This window comes from Micropterus salmoides, unplaced genomic scaffold (assembly GCF_014851395.1).
Source record: "Micropterus salmoides isolate LMB-PRFRI ecotype aquatic unplaced genomic scaffold, ASM1485139v1 Ms_hic_scaffold_19, whole genome shotgun sequence".
NCBI classification, from domain to species: domain Eukaryota; kingdom Metazoa; phylum Chordata; class Actinopteri; order Centrarchiformes; family Centrarchidae; genus Micropterus; species Micropterus salmoides.
Window position 1 is genome coordinate 781,822 of NW_024041039.1, and position 19,897 is coordinate 801,718.

Below are 19,897 nucleotides of genomic sequence, written 5' to 3' on the forward strand. Positions count from 1 at the left end.
GTGGAGGCGGGGTCTAAAAACCTGTGGCGACCCGGTGGAGGCGGGGCCTAAAAACCTGTGGCGACCAGGTAGAGGCGGGGCCTAAAAACCTGCGGAGACCAGGTAGAGGCGGGGCCTAAAAACCTGTGGTGACCCGGTGGAGGCGGGGCCTAAAAACCTGTGGTGACCAGGTGGAGGCGGGGCCTGAAAGGTTGTTGTGACCAGGTGGAGGCGGGGCCTAAAAACCTGTGGTGACCCGGTAGAGGCGGGGCCTAAAAACCTGTGGTGACCAGGTAGAGGCGGGGCCTAAAAACCTGTGGTGACCAGGTAGAGGCGGGGCCTGAAAGGTTGTTGTGACCAGGTAGAGGCGGGGCCTAAAAACCTGTGGTGACCAGGTAGAGGCGGGGCCTGAAAGGCTGTGGTGACCAGGTGGAGGCGGGGTCTAAAAACCTGTGGTGACCAGGTAGAGGCGGGGCCTGAAAGGCTGTGGTGACCAGGTGGAGGCGGGGTCTAAAAACCTGTGGTGACCAGGTGGAGGAGGGGCTGAAAAGCTGTGGTGACCAGGTGGAGGCAGGGTCTAAAAACCTGTGGTGACCAGGTAGAGGCGGGGCCTGAAAGGTTGTTGTGACCAGGTGGAGGCGGGGCCTAAAAACCTGTGGTGACCAGGTAGAGGCGGGGCCTGAAAGGCTGTGGTGACCAGGTGGAGGCGGGGTCTAAAAACCTGTGGTGACCAGGTGGAGGAGGGGCTGAAAAGCTGTGGTGACCAGGTGGAGGCAGGGTCTAAAAACCTGTGGTGACCAGGTAGAGGCGGGGCCTGAAAGGTTGTTGTGACCAGGTGGAGGCGGGGTCTAAAAACCTGTGGTGACCAGGTGGAGGCGGGGCTGAAAAGCTGTGGTGACCAGGTGGAGGCAGGGTCTAAAAACCTGTGGTGACCAGGTGGGGATTTGTGGCGAGCTAATCTCTTTCTTCTTCTGTTGTTGTTAAAGGATGACGGGACACCCTGGACTCAACACCAACAAAGCACTTTCTAAATGTTTGACTTCTGAACGGAACCATCATGGCGCACCTGAAACCTCCAGCCAATAAACGCCCAGCGCTCTGAGCTCCTGTCCAATCGGAGAGCTTCTTTCAGTAAACGTCGACACAGAGGAGTTTAAGAAAAGTGTCCATAAGTTTTATTGAGTCTCAGTATGACCAGGGAGGGTTACAGACCTGCTGAAGGTTAAACAACTAAAATGTTGTGAAGTTTATAATCATCTCTTTTCTTCTTCTTCTCTTTTTATTTCTCTTTCTGTCTCCACTCACTAATGGAAGCTTTGGTCACAGAAGAAGAGTGAAAAACATTCGTGTACAGTGAAATTTAAAAAAGAAAATAAAGATCGGGAACAAAAACAGATTTTTAACTTTTTCTTTACAACAAATGAAACTGATCGACGTTAAGGCAAACAGACCGTCAGCTGGAGGACAGGAAGAGGTACAGGCGGGGACGAAGGTGATGAAGAGGACGAACTAATACAAACATATACAGGCTGTTTCTTTAGTGACATTACACTTTAATAGGAACGGGAACCGAGAGCTGGACGCCGTCACACAGCAGCAGCAGCACAGGAAGTTCACCGACACATTAAAACCACCCACACACACCGCCAAAATAAGAGAACAGAAGAGGAAGAAGATGAGGACAGAGCGACACGCTGACGGCGGCTGAAGCAACAACAGAAAGACAGAAAGACGTCGAGCTGCAGAGAAACTGCTCGAGTCCTGAAAGTCTCTAAAGATCCTTCCTCAAAGACCAACAGGAAACAAGCTCCTTCGCAGGAGATTCAACGCGCTCTGAAGACGAGAACTTGTTTCTCTGGTGGATCATCGAGCTCTGAGGACTTTAAGAAGGAAACAGGAAACACTTCTCTGGACTCTCAGGACTCGCAGGGACCTGCAGGTCAGATGAGGATCAGCTCCGCCTCCTCTGAGTGATGTTCACATGTTTGAATAGGATCCGCCAGACCCCCGGAGGATCTGAGCCCAGAAACATAATCAATACCTGTGTCTGACTTGGCTTCTGGACAGCAGAATCTCACCCAGCAGGAGGGGGCGCTGCTGAGCCACGACACGTTAAGTGTTTAAAACTGATCGACTACGTATCTCACTCAAATTCTACACGCTGTTATGACTTCGTTTCGTAATCAAGAAACTCGAAGACACAATAAACCGAGAGACGCGGCTGCCACAGATGACGCTAACGCTAGCTACTGAGACAGCTTAGAATTACGTCCCGCCTCCTGCTCTGCCTCTGATTGGATAATCCTACCTTTAACCTTTGACCAATCAGAGGCAGAACTGAGCTTCTTCTTCTGGTGTTTTTGTCAGAGAACATCAGCGCCTCCTTCTGGTCTGGAGGAGGGTTGACCCTGATTAAACCCTAAATGGAAGCAGAGAATCGTTCCCGATGGAAATAAAACATTTACAGTTTCAGACTGAATGTAATTCAGATGTTCGACGTTCTTTACGATCGTGTTTGGACATTTGAGAAGTTCAGGTTTGTGTTTCTGTCGACAGAGGCGCTCTGGGATGACTCCAGATGAATCTGAACTCTTTAGTTTCATGTGAAAATCACTCAGGAGAAGAGGCTGAGATCCACTCTGGGACAGGTGCTGCTGCACAGAGAGGGAGGAGGAGGAAGATGAAGAGGACGGTGTCTGGTTAGTGATGAAGACGACAGACTTCCTGTCTTTTTTAACCCTGTGCTCTCTCTCTCTCTGGTCCAGAGTTCTCCGTGTTGTTCGTCCGTCCGTTCAGGCTCCGCCCACAGCGAGCGTGCCCATGTGGTTGTGGGTGGGGCGTGAACAAAGGGGCGTGTCCAGTTTGGTGTAGGCGGGTCACACAGTTAAGTGTTACCTTTCAGGACGCCCAGACAGCTCTGCAGCAGCTGCAGGTTCCCCTGCAGGTGAGAGGGGCGGGGTCAGAGACACAGGTGAACACCCCCGCTACGAGCTTCAATGCTAACTGCTGCTAAACCGCTAAACCTCAGAGCTATTCCTACTTCTGCTGCTGTTTAACACACAACTCTCTGTTCCCCCTGCTTCCAGTCTCTGTGCTAAGCTAGGCTAACACTTCCCCCTGCTTCCAGTCTCTGTGCTAAGCTAGGCTAACACTTCCCCCTGCTTCCAGTCTCTGTGCTAAGCTAGGCTAACACTTCCCCCTGCTTCCAGTCTTTGTGCTAAGCTAGGCTAACACTTCCCCCTGCTTCCAGTCTTTGTGCTAAGCTAGGCTAACACTTCCCCCTGCTTCCAGTCTTTGTGCTAAGCTAGGCTAACACTTCCCCCTGCTTCCAGTCTTTGTGCTAAGCTAGGCTAACACTTCCCCCTGCTTCCAGTCTTTGTGCTAAGCTAGGCTAACACTTCCCCCTGCTTCCAGTCTTTGTGCTAAGCTAGGCTAACACTTCCCCCTGCTTCCAGTCTCTGTGCTAAGCTAGGCTAACACTTCCCCCTGTTTCCAGTCTCTGTGCTAAGCTAGGCTAACACTTCCCCCTGTTTCCAGTCTTTGTGCTAAGCTAGGCTAACACTTCCCCCTGTTTCCAGTCTCTGTGCTAAGCTAGGCTAACACTTCCCCCTGTTTCCAGTCTTTGTGCTAAGCTAGGCTAACACTTCCCCCTGCTTCCAGTCTTTGTGCTAAGCTAGGCTAACACTTCCCCCTGCTTCCAGTCTTTGTGCTAAGCTAGGCTAACACTTCCCCCTGCTTCCAGTCTTTGTGCTAAGCTAGGCTAACACTTCCCCCTGCTTCCAGTCTTTGTGCTAAGCTAGGTTAACACTTCCCTTGCTTCCAGTCTTTGTGCTAAGCTACGCTAACAGTTCCCCCTGTTTCCAGTCTTTGTGCTAAGCTAGGCTAACAGTTCCCCCTGTTTCCAGTCTTTGTGCTAAGCTAGGCTAACAGTTCCCCCTGTTTCCAGGCTTTGTGCTAAGCTAGGCTAACAGTTCCCCCTGTTTCCAGTCTTTGTGCTAAGCTAGGCTAACAGTTCCCCCCAGTTTCCAGCCTTTGTGCTAAGCTAGGCTAACGCTTCCAGTCTTTGTGCTAAGCTAGGCTAACAGTTCCCTTGCTTCCAGTCTTTGTGCTAAGCTAGGCTAACAGTTCCCCCTGCTTCCAGTCTTTGTGCTAAGCTAGGTTAACACTTCTCTCTGCAGTGATTGGTTACCTTGGCGTGTTTCAGCTCCAGCTCCGCCAGCTCCACCAGGTTCTTCCTGAAAGCAGCCACTCGTCTCGTCTTGAAGTCTACGAGCTCTGCATCAGAACAGAACCACAGTTAGAGACGCAGCAGGTGGACCGCCACCTGAAACAGCTGAGCAGCAGAGGGGAGAACAGCTGGAACAGGAGCTAAACGTGTGATCCACTCTGGCTCAGACTGTTTCACCTCCTGCTTCTTCCTCTGGAGTCTAACTGCTGACCCTAAAGTGTGGCGCCTCGCTCCAGCTGGAAAAGAAGCGCCGGTCTGATCGTGGACTCACCTTGCTTGGCGGACTCGGAGATCTTCTCGAACTTGTGGCAGCAGAGCTGCTGGCTGGTCTCGGCCTGCAGGACGTCTCTGTTTTGGCTCGAGCTTTATCCAGAGCCTTGTTAGCGTTCTCATAGTCCACCAGGGCCCGGCTCCTCCGGTACAGCAGGTCCTGGAGCATTTTGATAATAAAACATGATGATGAGAACAGAAGCACAGAACAGCGGCAGCCTGATGCTCCGGCTGTCAGGACGCACCTTTGCAGCCTGCGACTCCCTCAGGTAATATTTCAGCAGGTCGGCCAACTTCAGGTCTTCATCTGCTGCCACTCGAGCTTCGATCTTCTGTAAGACATCGACACACAGAGATCACGGTTTCACAATCGGCTGTTGGGTGAAGAATCAAACACGTTCAACGCGTCTTAAAGCCTCTATTTATAAACAGTGTGGCCAAAAGTATGCGGACAGGTGTGTTGTTGAGGGTCATCTGACAGCAAACGTACCCTGGTTTTCTCAAACAGCTCCGACACCTTCAGGAAGAACCTGAAACACAACGAACAGGAAGCAGGTCAGAGAAGTACCAAAAGGCAGCGCCGTCAACTGACCAACAGCTCAAATGAGTCGGATCGTACTTGCAGACGTCTGTGGAGTCCTGCGTTCCTAACGTGTAGAGAGACGAGGCGATTCTGTTGATGTCGTCTGCAGCGTCTGAACACACACATTACAGCACATAAAGCAGTTAGCTGACAGGAGCCGTCCTGACTTCTAGCCCCAAAACACTGGATCCTACAGTTCCCATGATGCACCTGGTGAGTCTTCCATTGGAGCCTACAGACGTTGTTAGAAAGTGGACTCTTACTTTTGTGCGAGCGGATCATCCGGTCAGATTTGGCCGAGGCGTCCTTCACCCGGTTGTGATATTCTAACAGGAACGTCTTCTCGTGCTCGAAGAAGTCGTCCACGTCCTGAAACACAGAAACAATCAGTCCGAATGAAACGTGAAGGAGAACCGATACGGAACCGCAAAACTCTGGTTCTTCTGTTTGTCACCTTGACTCCGGCCACCAGGACGCCGTCGGCAGACTTCACCACATTCTTAAAGAAATCCTCCAGCTTCTCCTTCTTGTTCTTCCCTCGTACGCTCAGCTGTCAGAGGGGAGAGGTCAAAGGTCACGCACACATATACAACATGGAACACACTGGTCTCCATCTTCATCATCATTTATCCTCTGGAGAACCACAACCTGAGATCCTCACCTCCCAACCGGACAGCAGCTCTAACTCTTGTTTTGGCATCGAAATGACTTCAAAGGTACAAAAACCTTTTGAATCAGTGCACTAAATCTCGTGACAGGCGAGACGTGGAGGAAAGGGATCCTTTCCATGATGTTGTCAGACCCCTGGTGTAACAGTCTGAGCCTGTCAACAAGAAGCTCTTTCTGTGGTTCAGCTGCCGGCCGAACACTTTCTGTACCTACTCATCATTTCAGCACCAACATATGTGGATTTAAAAACACTTCAATATACTAAAATTATCTCAACTCTTTGTCTCCTTACATTAAACTCTATGTTCGCTGTTAATGTCCGTGCACAGCAGCTGTAATGCATAAATGTCCAAGTGTGAGTTTGTGTCTGAGACTCGATCTGTTGCTTAAAGTTAAATTCTGTTCAGGAGACCCAGAGTGTTTCAGAACATCCAGCTAACAGCTACGTGTGCTCAGATCTCTTGTTTGTGGCTCAAATCTTTTTACATTTTTGTTCAGAGTATTTGATTTCTACATATTGTGCTATAAATACAGGTGCTGGTCATGTAATTAGAATATCATCAAAAAGTTGATATATTTCAGTAATTTCATTCAAAAAGTGAAACTTGGATATTATATTCATTCATTCATTCCACACAGACTGATATATTTCAAATGTTTGTTTTGTGATGATTAAAACTGACAACTAATGAAAACCCTAAATTCAGTATCTCCTAAAATTAGAATATTACTTAAGACCAATACAAAAAAAGGATTTTTAGAAATGTTGGCCAACTGAAAGTATGAACATGAAAAGTATGAGCATGTACGGCACTCAATACTTAGTTGGGGCTCCTTTTGCCTGAATTACTGCAGCAATGCGGCGTGGCATGGCAACGTGGATTCTGTGCCTCTCCTCTCTTCCTCCAGACTCTGGGACCTTGATATCCAAAGGAAATGCAAAATTTCCTTTCATCAGAGAACATAACTTTGGACCACTCAGCAGCAGTCCAGTCCTTTTTGTCTTTAGCCCAGGCGAGACGCTTCTGACGCTGCGTCTTGTTCAAGAGTGGCTTGACACAAGGAATGCGACAGCTGAAATCCATGTCTTGCATACGTCTGTGTGTGGTGGTTCTTGAAGCACTGACTCCAGCTGCAATCCGCTCTTTGTGAATCTCCCCCACATTTTTGAATGGGTTTTGTTTCACAATCCTCTCCAGGGTGCGGTTATCCCTATTGCTTGTACACTTTTTTCTACCACATCTTTTCCTTCCCTTCGCCTCTCTATTAATGTGCTTGGACACAGAGCTCTGTGAACAGCCAGCCGCTTTAGCAATGACCTTTTGTCTCTTGCCCTCCTTGTGCAAGGTGTCAATGGTCGTCTTTTGGACGGCTGTCAAGTCAGCAGTCTTCCCCATGATTGTGTAGCCTACAGAACTAGACTGAGACCATTTAAAGGCCTTTGCAGGTGTTTTGAGTTAATTAGCTGATTAGAGTGTGGCACCAGGTGTCTTCAATATTGAACATTTTCACAATATTCAAATTTTCTGAGATACTGATTTTGGGGTTTTCATTAGTTGTCAGTTATAATCATCAAAATTAAAAGGAATGAACACTTGAAATATATCAGTCTGTGTGGAATGAATGTGTACATTATACAAGTTTCACTTTTTGAATGGAATTACTGAAATAAATCAACTTTTTGATGATATTCTAAATATATGACCAGCACCTGTATGCACAACTGCCCTCTACTGGTTAAACTGGACGCCTGAAGCGTCGTGTCGGGTGTCTGAAGGCGCCTGAAGCGTCGTGTCGGGTGTCTGAAGGCGCCTGAAGCGTCGTGTCGGGTGTCTGAAGGCGCCTGAAGCGTCGTGTCGGGTGTCTGAAGGCGCCTGAAGCGTCGTGTCGGGTGTCTGAAGGCGCCTGAAGCGTCGAAGCATCGTGTCGGGTGTCTGAAGGCGCCTGAAGCGTCGTGTCGGGTGTCTGAAGGCGCCTGAAGCGTCGTGTCGAGTGAAGGCAGGTGAAGCGTCGTGTCGAGTGAAGGCAGGTGAAGCGTCGTGTCGGGTGTCTGAAGGCAGGTGAAGCGTCGTGTCGGGTGTCTGAAGGCGCCTGAAGCGTCGTGTCGGGTGTCTGAAGGCGCCTGAAGCGTCGTGTCGGGTGTCTGAAGGCGCCTGAAGCGTCGTGTCGGGTGTCTGAAGGCGCCTGAAGCGTCGTGTCGGGTGTCTGAAGGCGCCTGAAGCGTCGAAGCATCGTGTCGGGTGTCTGAAGGCGCCTGAAGCGTCGTGTCGGGTGTCTGAAGGCGCCTGAAGCGTCGTGTCGAGTGAAGGCAGGTGAAGCGTCGTGTCGGGTGTCTGAAGGCGCCTGAAGCGTCGTGTCGGGTGTCTGAAGGCGCCTGAAGCGTCGTGTTGGGTGTCTGAAGGCGCCTGAAGCGTCGTGTCGGGTGTCTGAAGGCGCCTGAAGCGTTGTGTCGAGTGAAGGCAGGTGAAGCATCGTGTCGTGTGTCTGAAGGCGTGTGAAGCGTCATGTTGTGTGTTTGAAGGCATGTGAAGCGTCATGTCGAGTGAAGCGTTGTGTCGGGTGTCTGAAGGCGCCTGAAGCGTCGTGTCGGGTGTCTGAAGGCGCCTGAAGCGTTGTGTCGAGTGAAGGCAGGTGAAGCATCGTGTCGTGTGTCTGAAGGCGTGTGAAGCGTCATGTTGTGTGTTTGAAGGCATGTGAAGCGTCATGTCGAGTGAAGCGTTGTGTCGGGTGTCTGAAGGCGCGTGAAGCGTCGTGTTGGTTGTGTCAGCAGTGACTCACGTCCTGGTTGTACTCCAGGAAGACGTGGAAGTTTAGGTCCTTTCTGAGAACAGGATGAGCCGCTACACGACACAGGAAGACCTCATGCATGGCGACGGTCTTCTTGAAGATGGCCAGGTACTCCCTGAGAGAAAACACACAGCAGTGAGTGTGAAAAACTGAAGATGACCACTGGTGAACTCTTAGTTAGTGACTCACGCCTCCAGCTCCTGCTTCATTTTGGTGAATTCCTCCTTGGTCATGGATCCTTCTCCCTCCCCAAGCTTCTGCAGCTTCTCTCTGGATGCATCAAAGTCTGGTCTTGGGGGGGCAGGGGGGATCTGCACAACAACAAGCATCAGACTAAACATTCTCTCTTTATCCAACTCTAGTAATGTTCTGATGGCTGAACTGACAAGCGATGTTACGAGAACACATACTTTAGTACGAAGTCAACACAAAATTCTGAAAACTTCCAACACGTGGACGTTGGCAAATTCATCTACGGAAACCGGGGTGAAGTTTAATATTCAACATTTGTGGGTTTCTGCAGCTGCTAACTTCAACAGCTCCGTGTCAAAGTCTTGATTTCTCCAAGTTCTGGGATGTTGAAGAGCTAATTCAGGCAGACGTTTCACAGTTTGATCACCTGAAAATCACCAAAGATGACGATGCAGTTTGCGGCTCTAAGAACTGAACATCTGTCCAACGCGCCTGTTACTGTAGGAGCAGTTAGGGGTTGTCTTGAAAGGTCAACACGATCCATTTCACTCATCAATATCTGTTTAGTTTTTCAATATAAAAGTCTCAGACAACTGCTGATATAAATAAAGACCACCCCAAAACGTTTATAATTTGAAAGCACAGGGTCACGTGAATGGATGGCAGGAGATTATCGGGTTCATTTTGTCTCATCAGTCTGAAGCTCTACAGAAATGTCTGAAGAGCATTAAAGACAGGTGGAGAAGAGCCAAGTGCAGACAAGACAGTGTCGTCTGCATACGTGTTGATGGAGGGATGTACCACCAATGTCCTCAAGGTCTAGACCTGGGAAACAGGCTGCTCTGTCTCGGTTTCTGAAAATGAGCTCTATGTTGAGAAGTCGACCACAAATATGAAGTTTAAACAGCTGTATTTCCTCATAAAAAACTGCATTCTGTGACACTAACAGCAGTATTTCAACTTAACAAGTCCACACAAGTCACCACCTGGAGCGAGCGAGAACACATTTGGGTATTAGACTGTACTTGGCTGGATAAAGACTTTTGAATTGGAACAGTACTAGACTAAGTGTCTCATAGGTGTTGCTCTGTGCCGACCCGGGCCTTTTCAACGGGAAACAACGCCGCTTACTGTGCTCCACGGCTACGACAGAATCACCAATGATCGGATTCGAGGCCAAACCTTCCAAACGATTCCACCAGAATCATAAGTTGGAACATGTTGCCCAGCCTCAGTCGTGAGGGAGTGTGTGTGCGGTTCTTACAATGTATCCTGCGTATTCTTCATTCTCCACAAACGAGTCGTGCAGCCAGATGAACTCTTCATGCTGTCGGACCACCGAGAACTCGTTCTGCTTAAAGTTGGGGAGCGTGCTCTGTGGAAACAGGAAGTACATCACCAGATCAGCTGATTAACGTCACTGTGTTATAACCAATTAAAAGAATCATCCATAAGCAACATCCATAAGAAATGATCTGGAGCCTGAATCATCATCGAGTGACGAGATTCATTCAGGAGTGTAGAACATGTGATCAATGGGGGAATTAAATACACAGGAATGTAAATTAGATGTGACACCTCAGGATCAGCTGCTTAAAAAATGAGTCGTTCCTCCTGTTCGTACATTAACCACCTCTTTGTGAACACTTTCAGCACGTCAGTGGTGGCGCTCTGTGCAAAGACATATTCTGAAGTTTAAATGAAGTTTTTCTGAGACGGCAGCAGCCCGAGTCTAACGGATCATTTAACCTTAAACCCTGAACCTTCACACAGGGAGGAAGCAGAGCGCTCTGAACTTCAGCGAACACTCGCACAGCCTCACCTTGGTGTGGACGGTGAACTTGACTTTGTCTCTCTCGCTCAGAGCGTCAGAGATGTCGACCTGCAGCGTGGCGTCCGTCTGCAGATCCACGTTCACCGCCCGCGACTGCAGGAGGAGAACAGAGACCACATATCCCATCATGCACCACACCCACTGACAAGCAGACATGCATGTGTGTGACGGCCTGCAGTGACTGCAATCACTTCCACTGATACCTGCAGAGCCTAAAAAGGACCCTTAAATTATAACATCAATAAAGTGTAAATGATGGAAACCAAACTTTAAACTCGTCCAGCAGGAAGAAGTTTCATAAAGAACATTTAATTTTACTTTGAAAGATCCATTTCATGTATTCACAAGCTTCCTGTGTGGGTCCACGTGGTCAGTTAGAAGAGGCGCCGGGCCGCCTGTGAGCTGAGGATCACGTCACCAACGGGGTTAGCGATGCTAGCATGGCTGTTTGCCAGTTAATCTGTTAGCATTCTTACTCCCTGCAAACGACTTCCGTCTGTGCGACCGGCTGCTTTTTATTTGATAAAATGACACAACGAACACATTTGAGCAGGAAGTGATTGCTGAACGTGACGTCTGTTGTCTGGTATCAATAACAATAACTGACGTTTGTAGATCAGCGACGTATTAAAGAAAATAAAGGGAAAACTTATTTTATCACGTGTATTTTGAAGGGATCCTTATGTGGTATTTAAATTCTGTAAATATTCATGATGGATAAAATATCAGCAGGAAGCTTTAAATTAATTATAAAGCAGGAAGCTTTAAATTAATTATAAAATAGTTTAACGTTGTTCTGTTTCTTCACATTTCTCTACAGTAACTAGCCTCCTGATGCCAGCGTTGGATGAAGCGTTTACAAAGTCAGCGCAAAGACACGAAGCGACTGGAGCGCTGAAGGCGATGGAGCAAACTCAAAGTGAGCGACTGTGTGACCAATCACAATTGCCTATCAGCGTTCAGACTGTCCAGAGGTCAGCTGAAGGCTTCAGAGCGTGCAGAGGACAGAGACGGCGGGCAGAGAGGAGCGACGGAGTCTCTGCTGAGCTACAGGAGCTCTGGAGGAGAGAGCCGGGCGGCGCCGGAGCTTTGGACCAATAAACAGCGGCCGTCAGATTCTGCTCTGATAACTGTTCACTGACAGGAGGAGCTCACTGCAAACTGCTTTATTTAAATAACTTTTTACTTTAATCTGTGGGATTAAAACGTGGATTTATCTCCACTCAGCAGCAAGCTGCCCTGTTTCCTGCTGTTACTGTAGCTGCAGAGCTTCCTGTTTATCCAGAGCGACACACCTGGGGCCTGTACCCAATATTATGTAGCTGCAGTACCGGAGGCTGCAGTTTCAGGACCCCTGCAATCCTGGAACCGCAGCTGTGGGACCGCAGTTCTTTTGCGACAGCGCAATCTAGTGGAGTGGTGGTGCTAATGCACAGCAACACGAGGGAGGTTAACCCTGGGAGCTGTAGGGTTAACCAGCCGACATGCATATAATCAATAACTTAAGTTTAGGCACACACTCGGTGGAGGTTGTGGTGACGGTAACTGGCTTCCGGGGGCTGAACAAGAGTAACATAGTTAGCTAGCCAGCTAGCTGGCAGTATCAAAGTAAACACGGGTCCTAGAAATGCAGTTCTGGTCCTGAAACTGCAGCCTCCGGTACTGCAGCTACATGCTACTCCCTGCACCACGAAGCAGGATCTGAGCTTATCCAGGTAACTTCGGGGTTAACCCTGCTGGGTTTTCAGCACCACGAAGGTGGTTCACTTCTACCGTGTAGATCGCCATGGTAACTAAACGGCTAACCTGCTCCGGAGCAGGTTCTGTTCCAGATTAGAGATCAACTCTATGAAGACGTCGCCTACTGACCAATCAGCTCTCTAAGAAATGACCTCACCGCCTGTAGGAGATCCCACAGACTGTTTATAGGCTGCTTTCGGTTTGCTGCGGTGATACGGAGAAACTCTTGTCTACAGCGATATCATCCTACAGAGACTGATTAAAAGCCTCAGGTCACTGTAGACCTGCAGGTTTTTACAGAAAACTTACTAACTGCTCTGAAATGAGTTTAATATTTTTGATTTGCTCCCAGTCCGACATCGGGCGAAAGGCGGGATACACGCTGGACAGGTCGCCAGTCCATCGCAGTTGGTAGGATATTAAAAGACTAAATTTATAATAATAATATGAACGTAGGCTGTTTATTTTAGATTAGTAGGCCTATAGCTTTCTTACAGGCTTCGTGGTACCGCTTATCCCGACCGTGATTGTTCGGGTAAGTGAAGCCAGATAACTGAAAGACATCCTGGGTATGTTGAACTCGCTTCGTGGTGCAGGACCCTGGGGGCTGCTGGGAGAAAAGAGACTAAGCTGAACGACCCGGAAGCTCAGAAAAAATACGAGTCTGTTACTTGATTCCAGCTGTCGTTGTGTTTTACTGTGAAACACGTTAGCTCAGCTCTGATCAAACCAAACCCCATTCAGAAAACAAGCGTTTTAAAAGCTGTGTGCTTGTCATCTGGCTGGCAGACCAGACAGAGCAGGAAGTCACATGTTTAACAGATCAGCATCATGACGTCGTTATTTCAGCATCAGTTTGATCTGTTTACTGAAACTAAATCACAGCTAAATGTTTATTTTGGGTTCATCCAGCCGCAGAGATGGCGGGTTGTGTTTATTCACCTCCAGCGGTCAAACTCACGTGAGAAAAACAACACGGGGATTAAATTTGCGTTTGGTCTGAAAGTCAGTCATGTGATCCGTTCACCGCTGGTTTGAGTCCGAACATGCAGAACGTCACCAGAGTTTTCTGGCTTTCTCTGGTATGAAAACATTATTGGAGCTGAAAGGATCAGCTGATTCACTGATGTTCATCCCGACACGTTAACTGGGTCATTATTTAAACAACTCTGGTTCTGGCTTTCCTCTGCAGCTGGACTTCATGTCTCTGTTTGGGACTGCTGGTCTGAAAACCGTCTCACTCAGAGACCAAAGTACTAATCACGTGACTCAGTAAAGAAAACAAGCGCCCAGCTGCAGCCACAGACCAGAACCTGAGTCCTCTGAACCTGGTCTCACAGAGAAAGAGGTCTCACTCTGCTCGGTTCCTCTGGACTTTCCACATCTGACTTTAACTAAGGCGAATTAACTAATTAGCATCCGAGCAGTGTGTGTGTCATGTGACAGCTGTTAGCTTCTAGCTCCGTTAGCTGCTGAAGCTATGGGCCTGCAACTGGGTGTGTGTTCGGACCCCCAGCTGGATCTGTGTTCGGACCCCCAGCTGGGGGGACCCAGTACAGCTGAACGACGCCGACTGTAGCCCGTTAGCATGAAGCTAACGTTAGCCAACACGGCGAACCTGGCTAAGAACCAGAGCTAACGCCAAGTTAGCCGCTTTAGCTGAGCCGAACCGGAGCCAGCGCTGACCCGGACACACAGACAGGTGAGCGGGGACAGACAGGTGAGCGGGGACAGACAGGTGAACAGTGAGCACTCACTCCCCGGTCCTCCTCGGAGAGGAAGTCGGGTCCATCGTCCAGCCCTTCCTGCTGCGGAGACACAGAGCAAAGAGCCGTTAGTTTACCGACACAGCGGCGGCCCACTGACCGTAAAACAACAACACCACGGGCCCCGCAGCACCGGCGGCCCCCGGGGCCCGGTACCGAGAAGATAGAAGAGGAAAAGCAGAGGGAGAGGCGAGAAAAGAGTGGAACCCACCATCATGGCTGCCAACGGGTGGAGACCGGAAGTGCTGTGACGTCACGGCGGACAGGCAGAGCTTTAGTCAAACATTTAATTTTTAGATTAAATTTATTAAGAAGATTTCGACTCGTTTTCACCCTGAAAATCCTAAAATAAAGTTTAAAAAGAATAAAAGAAAGATTCTGACGTTCCAGCAGAGGAGAGGTTCATTATTACCAGCAGAGTCTCGGGGCCACATCAGGATTATTTACTTACTTACTCTCGAAATGCAAAAACTAAATAAAAAAAATCTTCATCCTTACTTGTCTCCTTATGTGGCCCCGAGACTTTGGACTGCTGCGCCAGGATGTCATTTTGGGGTTTTAGGAATCTTAAAGACAAAAAACTTTTGATTCATCTTAAAATACAAGATATAAAGTTCTCCAACGAAGGTTAAAGTCAGGGCAGCTGGACTTGGTTGAAGATACTGGAAGACGTTTCGTCCCTCATCCAAAGGACTTCTTTAGTTCTGACTGACTGGCAGGGAAACTCAGCTATTTAACCTCAGTGGGGTCGTTGGCCCGGGTCATCGATACCGCTGGTTCGTTAGTGTTCCTTGTTGCTGTGACGACAGTCGTTACAGTACTTACATCTGAAGGACAGAGGACACTCGTTTGAGGACCACCAGGTGCACATTTTAGACAGAGAAGATGGATGGTTTGAAAGAGGTGTCAAGGAAGCCATCTACACCAGGGTGGAGAAGCCGTCATTGAACAGGGAGGGGGTCTACGCCACCACTTATCCCCCACTTACAATGCTGTCCTTTCATCACTTCCCAGGAAACTCAACAAACGTAACCTATTGGCCTCAGGTGAAGATACCAACGATGGTCGTTCAGTCTTGGCCACAGGTAGTCTTAACGACTGTAACGACTGTTGTCACAGCAACAAGAAACACTAACGAACCAGCGGTATCGACGACCCGGGCCAACGACCCCACTGAGGTTAAATAGCTGAGTTTCCCTGCCAGTCAGTCAGAACTGAAGAAGTCCTTTGGATGAGGAACGAAACGTCTTCCAGTATCTTCAACCAAGTCCAGTTGCCCTTGATTTTAACCTTCGTTGGATAACTATGACCTGGATGACTGAGAATCTTCATAGACAAGATATAAAGTATTATATCCACACACAGGTGTCATTTACCCTGAGGACGCTGGGGGACATGTCCCCGTCACTCGCTTGAAAATGTTAAGAAATGAAAAAGGTTTGAGAAAAGTTTATTTGCACAATAAGAAAACATGCGCTGCAATTTAAATACAGAAGAATCAAATGTGCATTGTTTGAAAAATTTTAACAACTAAGCAACTTTGAGCACAAAATTAACCTGTCAAAAGATATTTGATGAACAGTTTGGCCAATCAACACTGTCAGGAAATGAAATGATAAAATCTCAAATACTACACTGGAGTCGGCTTTAAAGCTGCTCCTGAAGGTCCAGTCAGCTCTGCTGAGTCCCACATCCTTACAGAGACCTGGTCCAGGATCAAGCTCTCGGCGGGCGGAGATGGACTCTGTGTTCAGATGCAGTCAAAATAATGTCAGACTGTGAAGATGAAATATTATCACTTTAATTCTGTTGCTGCCGTTTACAAATTCAACCAATGCCCTGCAGAAGTATTTCCTGGATGTTTACATGAAAATAACTAAAATATAATAATTTATTTTACCCTAATACACATTTAATTATGTGTAAAGTTCTGTGTGAGCAGCATGAAGTGACGGCACACTTTCATTTTGGAGTACAACCAGATTTATTAGCAAGTAGTTCTTGTTTGGGCTACTAGGTGCGTCACAACAGTAGATATAAACCTACATAAATATAAAGATATCTAAAAATATGATATTGACAAAATATATAAGTTGTGAGGAATAATAAGTAATAATGAGCAATAATGCATTTAATTATCTACATGTGCAATAAAAGACATTAACAGGGTGTACTGCAGATGGGGGCTGGGGGGGCTTTAGAGTCAGTGGCAGTCCCAGCTCTTGTTGATGAGGCTGCAGATGGGAAGAAACTGTTGGCTTAAGGTTTTGGTCCTGGTGGACCGCAGTCTCCCACCTGAAGGTGGACTCATCCCCCAGTGAGGGAGGTGTGATCTGCACACTGCAGGAGGTCGACGGTGGCCTGAGGAGCAGCTGCTGGTGTAGTGTTGTGTAATGTCCATCGTGTCTTATATTTACAGAATGCTCAACTCATTATCTCACCTGATCTCGTTCATCCAGTCCCCTCCGAAAGACGGTGAGGCCACTTCCTTTGTTTTTGTTGTTGTCTGAAGACATTTGGGTTTAAGATCAAAAGATGAGACAAGAGTTCAGAATTTCAGCTTTTATTTCCTGGTATTCACATCTGGATGTGTTAAACAACTCAGGACGAACCACCGTTTGTATTAGACCACAGCGTTCTGAGGTGAGCAACAGTAATGGAACAAATAATCTTAAAGTAAATAACATTTAATATTTGGTGGCAGAACGTTTGCTTGCAGTAACTGCCTGAAGCCTGCGACCCATCGACATCACCAAACTGTTGCATTCTTCATTTGTGATGCTGTTCCAGGCTTTTACCGCAGCTTCTTTCACTTCTTCTTTGTTTCGGGGTGTTTCTCCCTTCAGTCTCCTCTTAAGGAGGTGAAATGCAGCTCTGTTGGGTTCAGGTCAGCTGATTGACTTGGCCGGTCTAAAACCTTCCACAGTCCTTTGTTTGTTGGCAGTGTGCTTTGGCTCATTGTCCTGCTGCAGGATAAACTTCCTCCCCATTAGTTTCAATGCATTTCTCCGGAAATGTTTCTGTCCACTTCTGAATTCATTCTGCTGCGACCATCATCAGTTCTATCATCAATAAATATTAATGAGCCTGTTCCAGAAGCAGCCGTGACATGACCTCCACCAGGCTTCACAGATGAGCTCGTACGCTTCGGATCATCAGCAGTTCCTTTCTGTTTCCACACTTTGGTCTTTTCATCACTTTGTTAGAGATTAATCTTGGTCTCATCAGTCCATCAGATTGTGTTCCAGGACTTTTGCGGCTCATCTCTGTACAGATTTCAGTCTGGCCTTGTGATTCTTGCTGCTGATGAGTGGTTTGCATCTTGTGGTGCGGCCTCTATATTTGTGCTCTCTGAGTCTTCATGTTGGTTTATCCTCTTTAACGGGAAATGCTGTCTTTATAGGTTTGAACCAAGAATAAAAACTTAGACTTGTCATGCAGAGATATTTAATGTTTGGACAATCAACCTAAAAGCAACACCTGGGCAACAAGAAACATCTGTCAGTCACATGTTCCAATAGCTAGTTTGTTTCTAGAATGAGAAACAAACCGCCTTGATAGTTAACGGTGAAGTTCTCCCGAGTACAAGAACTGTAGTCTAATATTAATGTTTTCTGCAGCATCAGGCCCCCCAGATTTCCTTTGATACATCTCCACACACCCATAATATACAGCATCTCAGTGAGTACACCCTCACATTTCTGTGAATATTTGATTATATCTTTTCATGTGAGACACAGAAGGTCTTGTGAGAACCGCCAGTGTGCAAGGCCCACATCGAGCACTGTTTCAGTTTACTGTCGCGAGTTCCATGACCATGCTGAAGTTCTTTATGCAACCAGTGGAGTCGCCGCCTGCTGGCCTTTTGATAGAATGCAGGTGGCCTCGCTTTCCAGACCTGGAGGTTCCCTGTTGGTTGTTATTGTGTAATTGTTGTGTAGCTGTTGTGCATTTGTGTGGTCTGGTTTGTAGCTCTCGGTTGTCCGTCTGTCCGGTTCTGCCTTCTGTGGACGTCGATGACGGGCCTCAGAAGCATGTGTGATCCAGAAATAGCAGCAGGAGGATCAGGTTCCCTGGAGCCAGTCAGTGTCAGCAGCTTCACCTCTTTTATACTTTATACAACACATTTCAACGCCGCCGCCGGCTGAACCAGCTGCAGGAGCACTTCTAAACGTGAGCAGCAAACCTGCTTCTGGTTTCTGCTGGATCTGGGTCAGACCGGAGTCCCTGGCTGCTTTCACAGTTTAGGACCTTTTAAGGTCAGGAATTTACAGCGTTCTGTCATTCAGCTCCTGAAGTCTGACGTCATACTGAGTATCTGTAATATCCTACGTTAGTGTTATCCTAATGTTTCCTCGTCACGGCGTTTCCTCTCGGTCGGTGGCCGTCAGAGCCGTCAGCTCAGTGACTCCATCTTTTTCACATTTAGGACCTCTGGAAACTTTTCTGCCAGAATCTAAACTCAGTTTGACTGAACAACTTTTAGTGAAGTGCGACGAGCTGCTGGTTCCTGAGTGTTTCTTTAAGGGTTCCTCTTTCATGTGACTGAACACGATCATTTAACCATCAAACAGCTTCATGTTCTGAATGCAGTCGTACCTCATAAAGTCCCTCCTTTCCACCATTACACACTACGGCAAGCCCTAAAACTTAGTAGTCGCTATTTCAAAGCTACTAGTACTTATTTAATAGTTACATGTAACTATATACCTTAAGTGACGTAATTACCTTCAGTGTAACACGTTAGCTTCAGTAACACATTAGCTTCAGTGACGTTAGCTTCAGTATCATGTTAGCTTCAGTCACGTTACGTTAGTTAGCTTCAGTCACGTTAGCTTCAGTCACGTTAGTTAGCTTCAGTCACATTACGTTAGTTAGCTTCAGTCACGTTAGCTTCAGTCACGTTAGTTAGCTTCAGTCACGTTACGTTAGCTTCAGTCACGTTACGTTAGTTAGCTTCAGTCACGTTACGTTAGCTTCAGTCACGTTACGTTAGTTAGCTTCAGTAACACGTTAGCTTCAGTGACACGTTAGCTTCAGTGACACGTTAGCTTCAGTGACACGTTAGCTTCAGTGACACGTTACGTTATTTAGCTTTAGTCACGTTACGTTAGCTTCAGTCACGTTACGTTAGCTTCAGTCACGTTACGTTAGTTAGCTTCAGTAACACGTTAGCTTCAGTGACACGTTAGCTTCAGTGACACGTTAGCTTCAGTGACACGTTACGTTATTTAGCTTTAGTCACGTTACGATAGCTTCAGTCACGTTACGATAGCTTCAGTCACGTTACGTTAGTTAGCTTCAGTCACGTTACGTTAGTTAGCTTTAGTCACTTTACATTAGCTTCAGTCACGTTACGATAGCTTTAGTCACGTTAGTTAGTTTTAGTCACGCTACGTTAGTTAGCTTCAGTCACGTTAGCTTCAGTCACATTACGTTAGCTTCAGTCACGTTACGTTAGCTTCAGTCACGTTACGTTAGTTAGCTTCAGTCACGTTACGTTAGTTAGCTTTAGTCACTTTACATTAGCTTCAGTCACGTTACGATAGCTTTAGTCACGTTAGTTAGTTTTAGTCACGCTACGTTAGTTAGCTTCAGTCACGTTAGCTTCAGTCACGTTACGTTAGCTTCAGTCACGTTACGATAGCTTTAGTCACGTTAGTTAGTTTTAGTCACGCTACGTTAGTTAGTTTTAGTCACGTTACGTTAGCTTCAGTCACGCTACGTTAGTTAGCTTTAGTCACGTTACGATAGCTTCAGTCATTAAGAGAACAGTTATGTCGCAGAATTTAAAACTGAGCCGATTTAAAGCTTCAGATTGTTTTGTTTTCTCAGCAGCTCCATCTTTA

At 47.4% G+C, this 19,897-nt stretch overlaps 1 protein-coding gene across 1 annotated transcript; it reads right to left on the minus strand.

The window, feature by feature from the left end:
* Nucleotides 1-1,131: 1,131 nt before the first annotated feature.
* On the minus strand, nt 1,132-14,311 carry snx6 (sorting nexin 6). Its single transcript, XM_038728042.1, is given in 15 exon segments — nt 1,132-2,917; nt 4,169-4,254; nt 4,479-4,559; nt 4,562-4,637; nt 4,723-4,809; nt 4,968-5,007; nt 5,097-5,172; nt 5,324-5,429; nt 5,515-5,610; nt 8,508-8,631; nt 8,706-8,827; nt 9,973-10,083; nt 10,531-10,635; nt 14,040-14,090; nt 14,260-14,311. Coding segments are annotated over 15 exon segments (1,221 nt in total). The 5' UTR covers nt 14,266-14,311; the 3' UTR covers nt 1,132-2,863.
* Nucleotides 14,312-19,897: the final 5,586 nt, after the last annotated feature.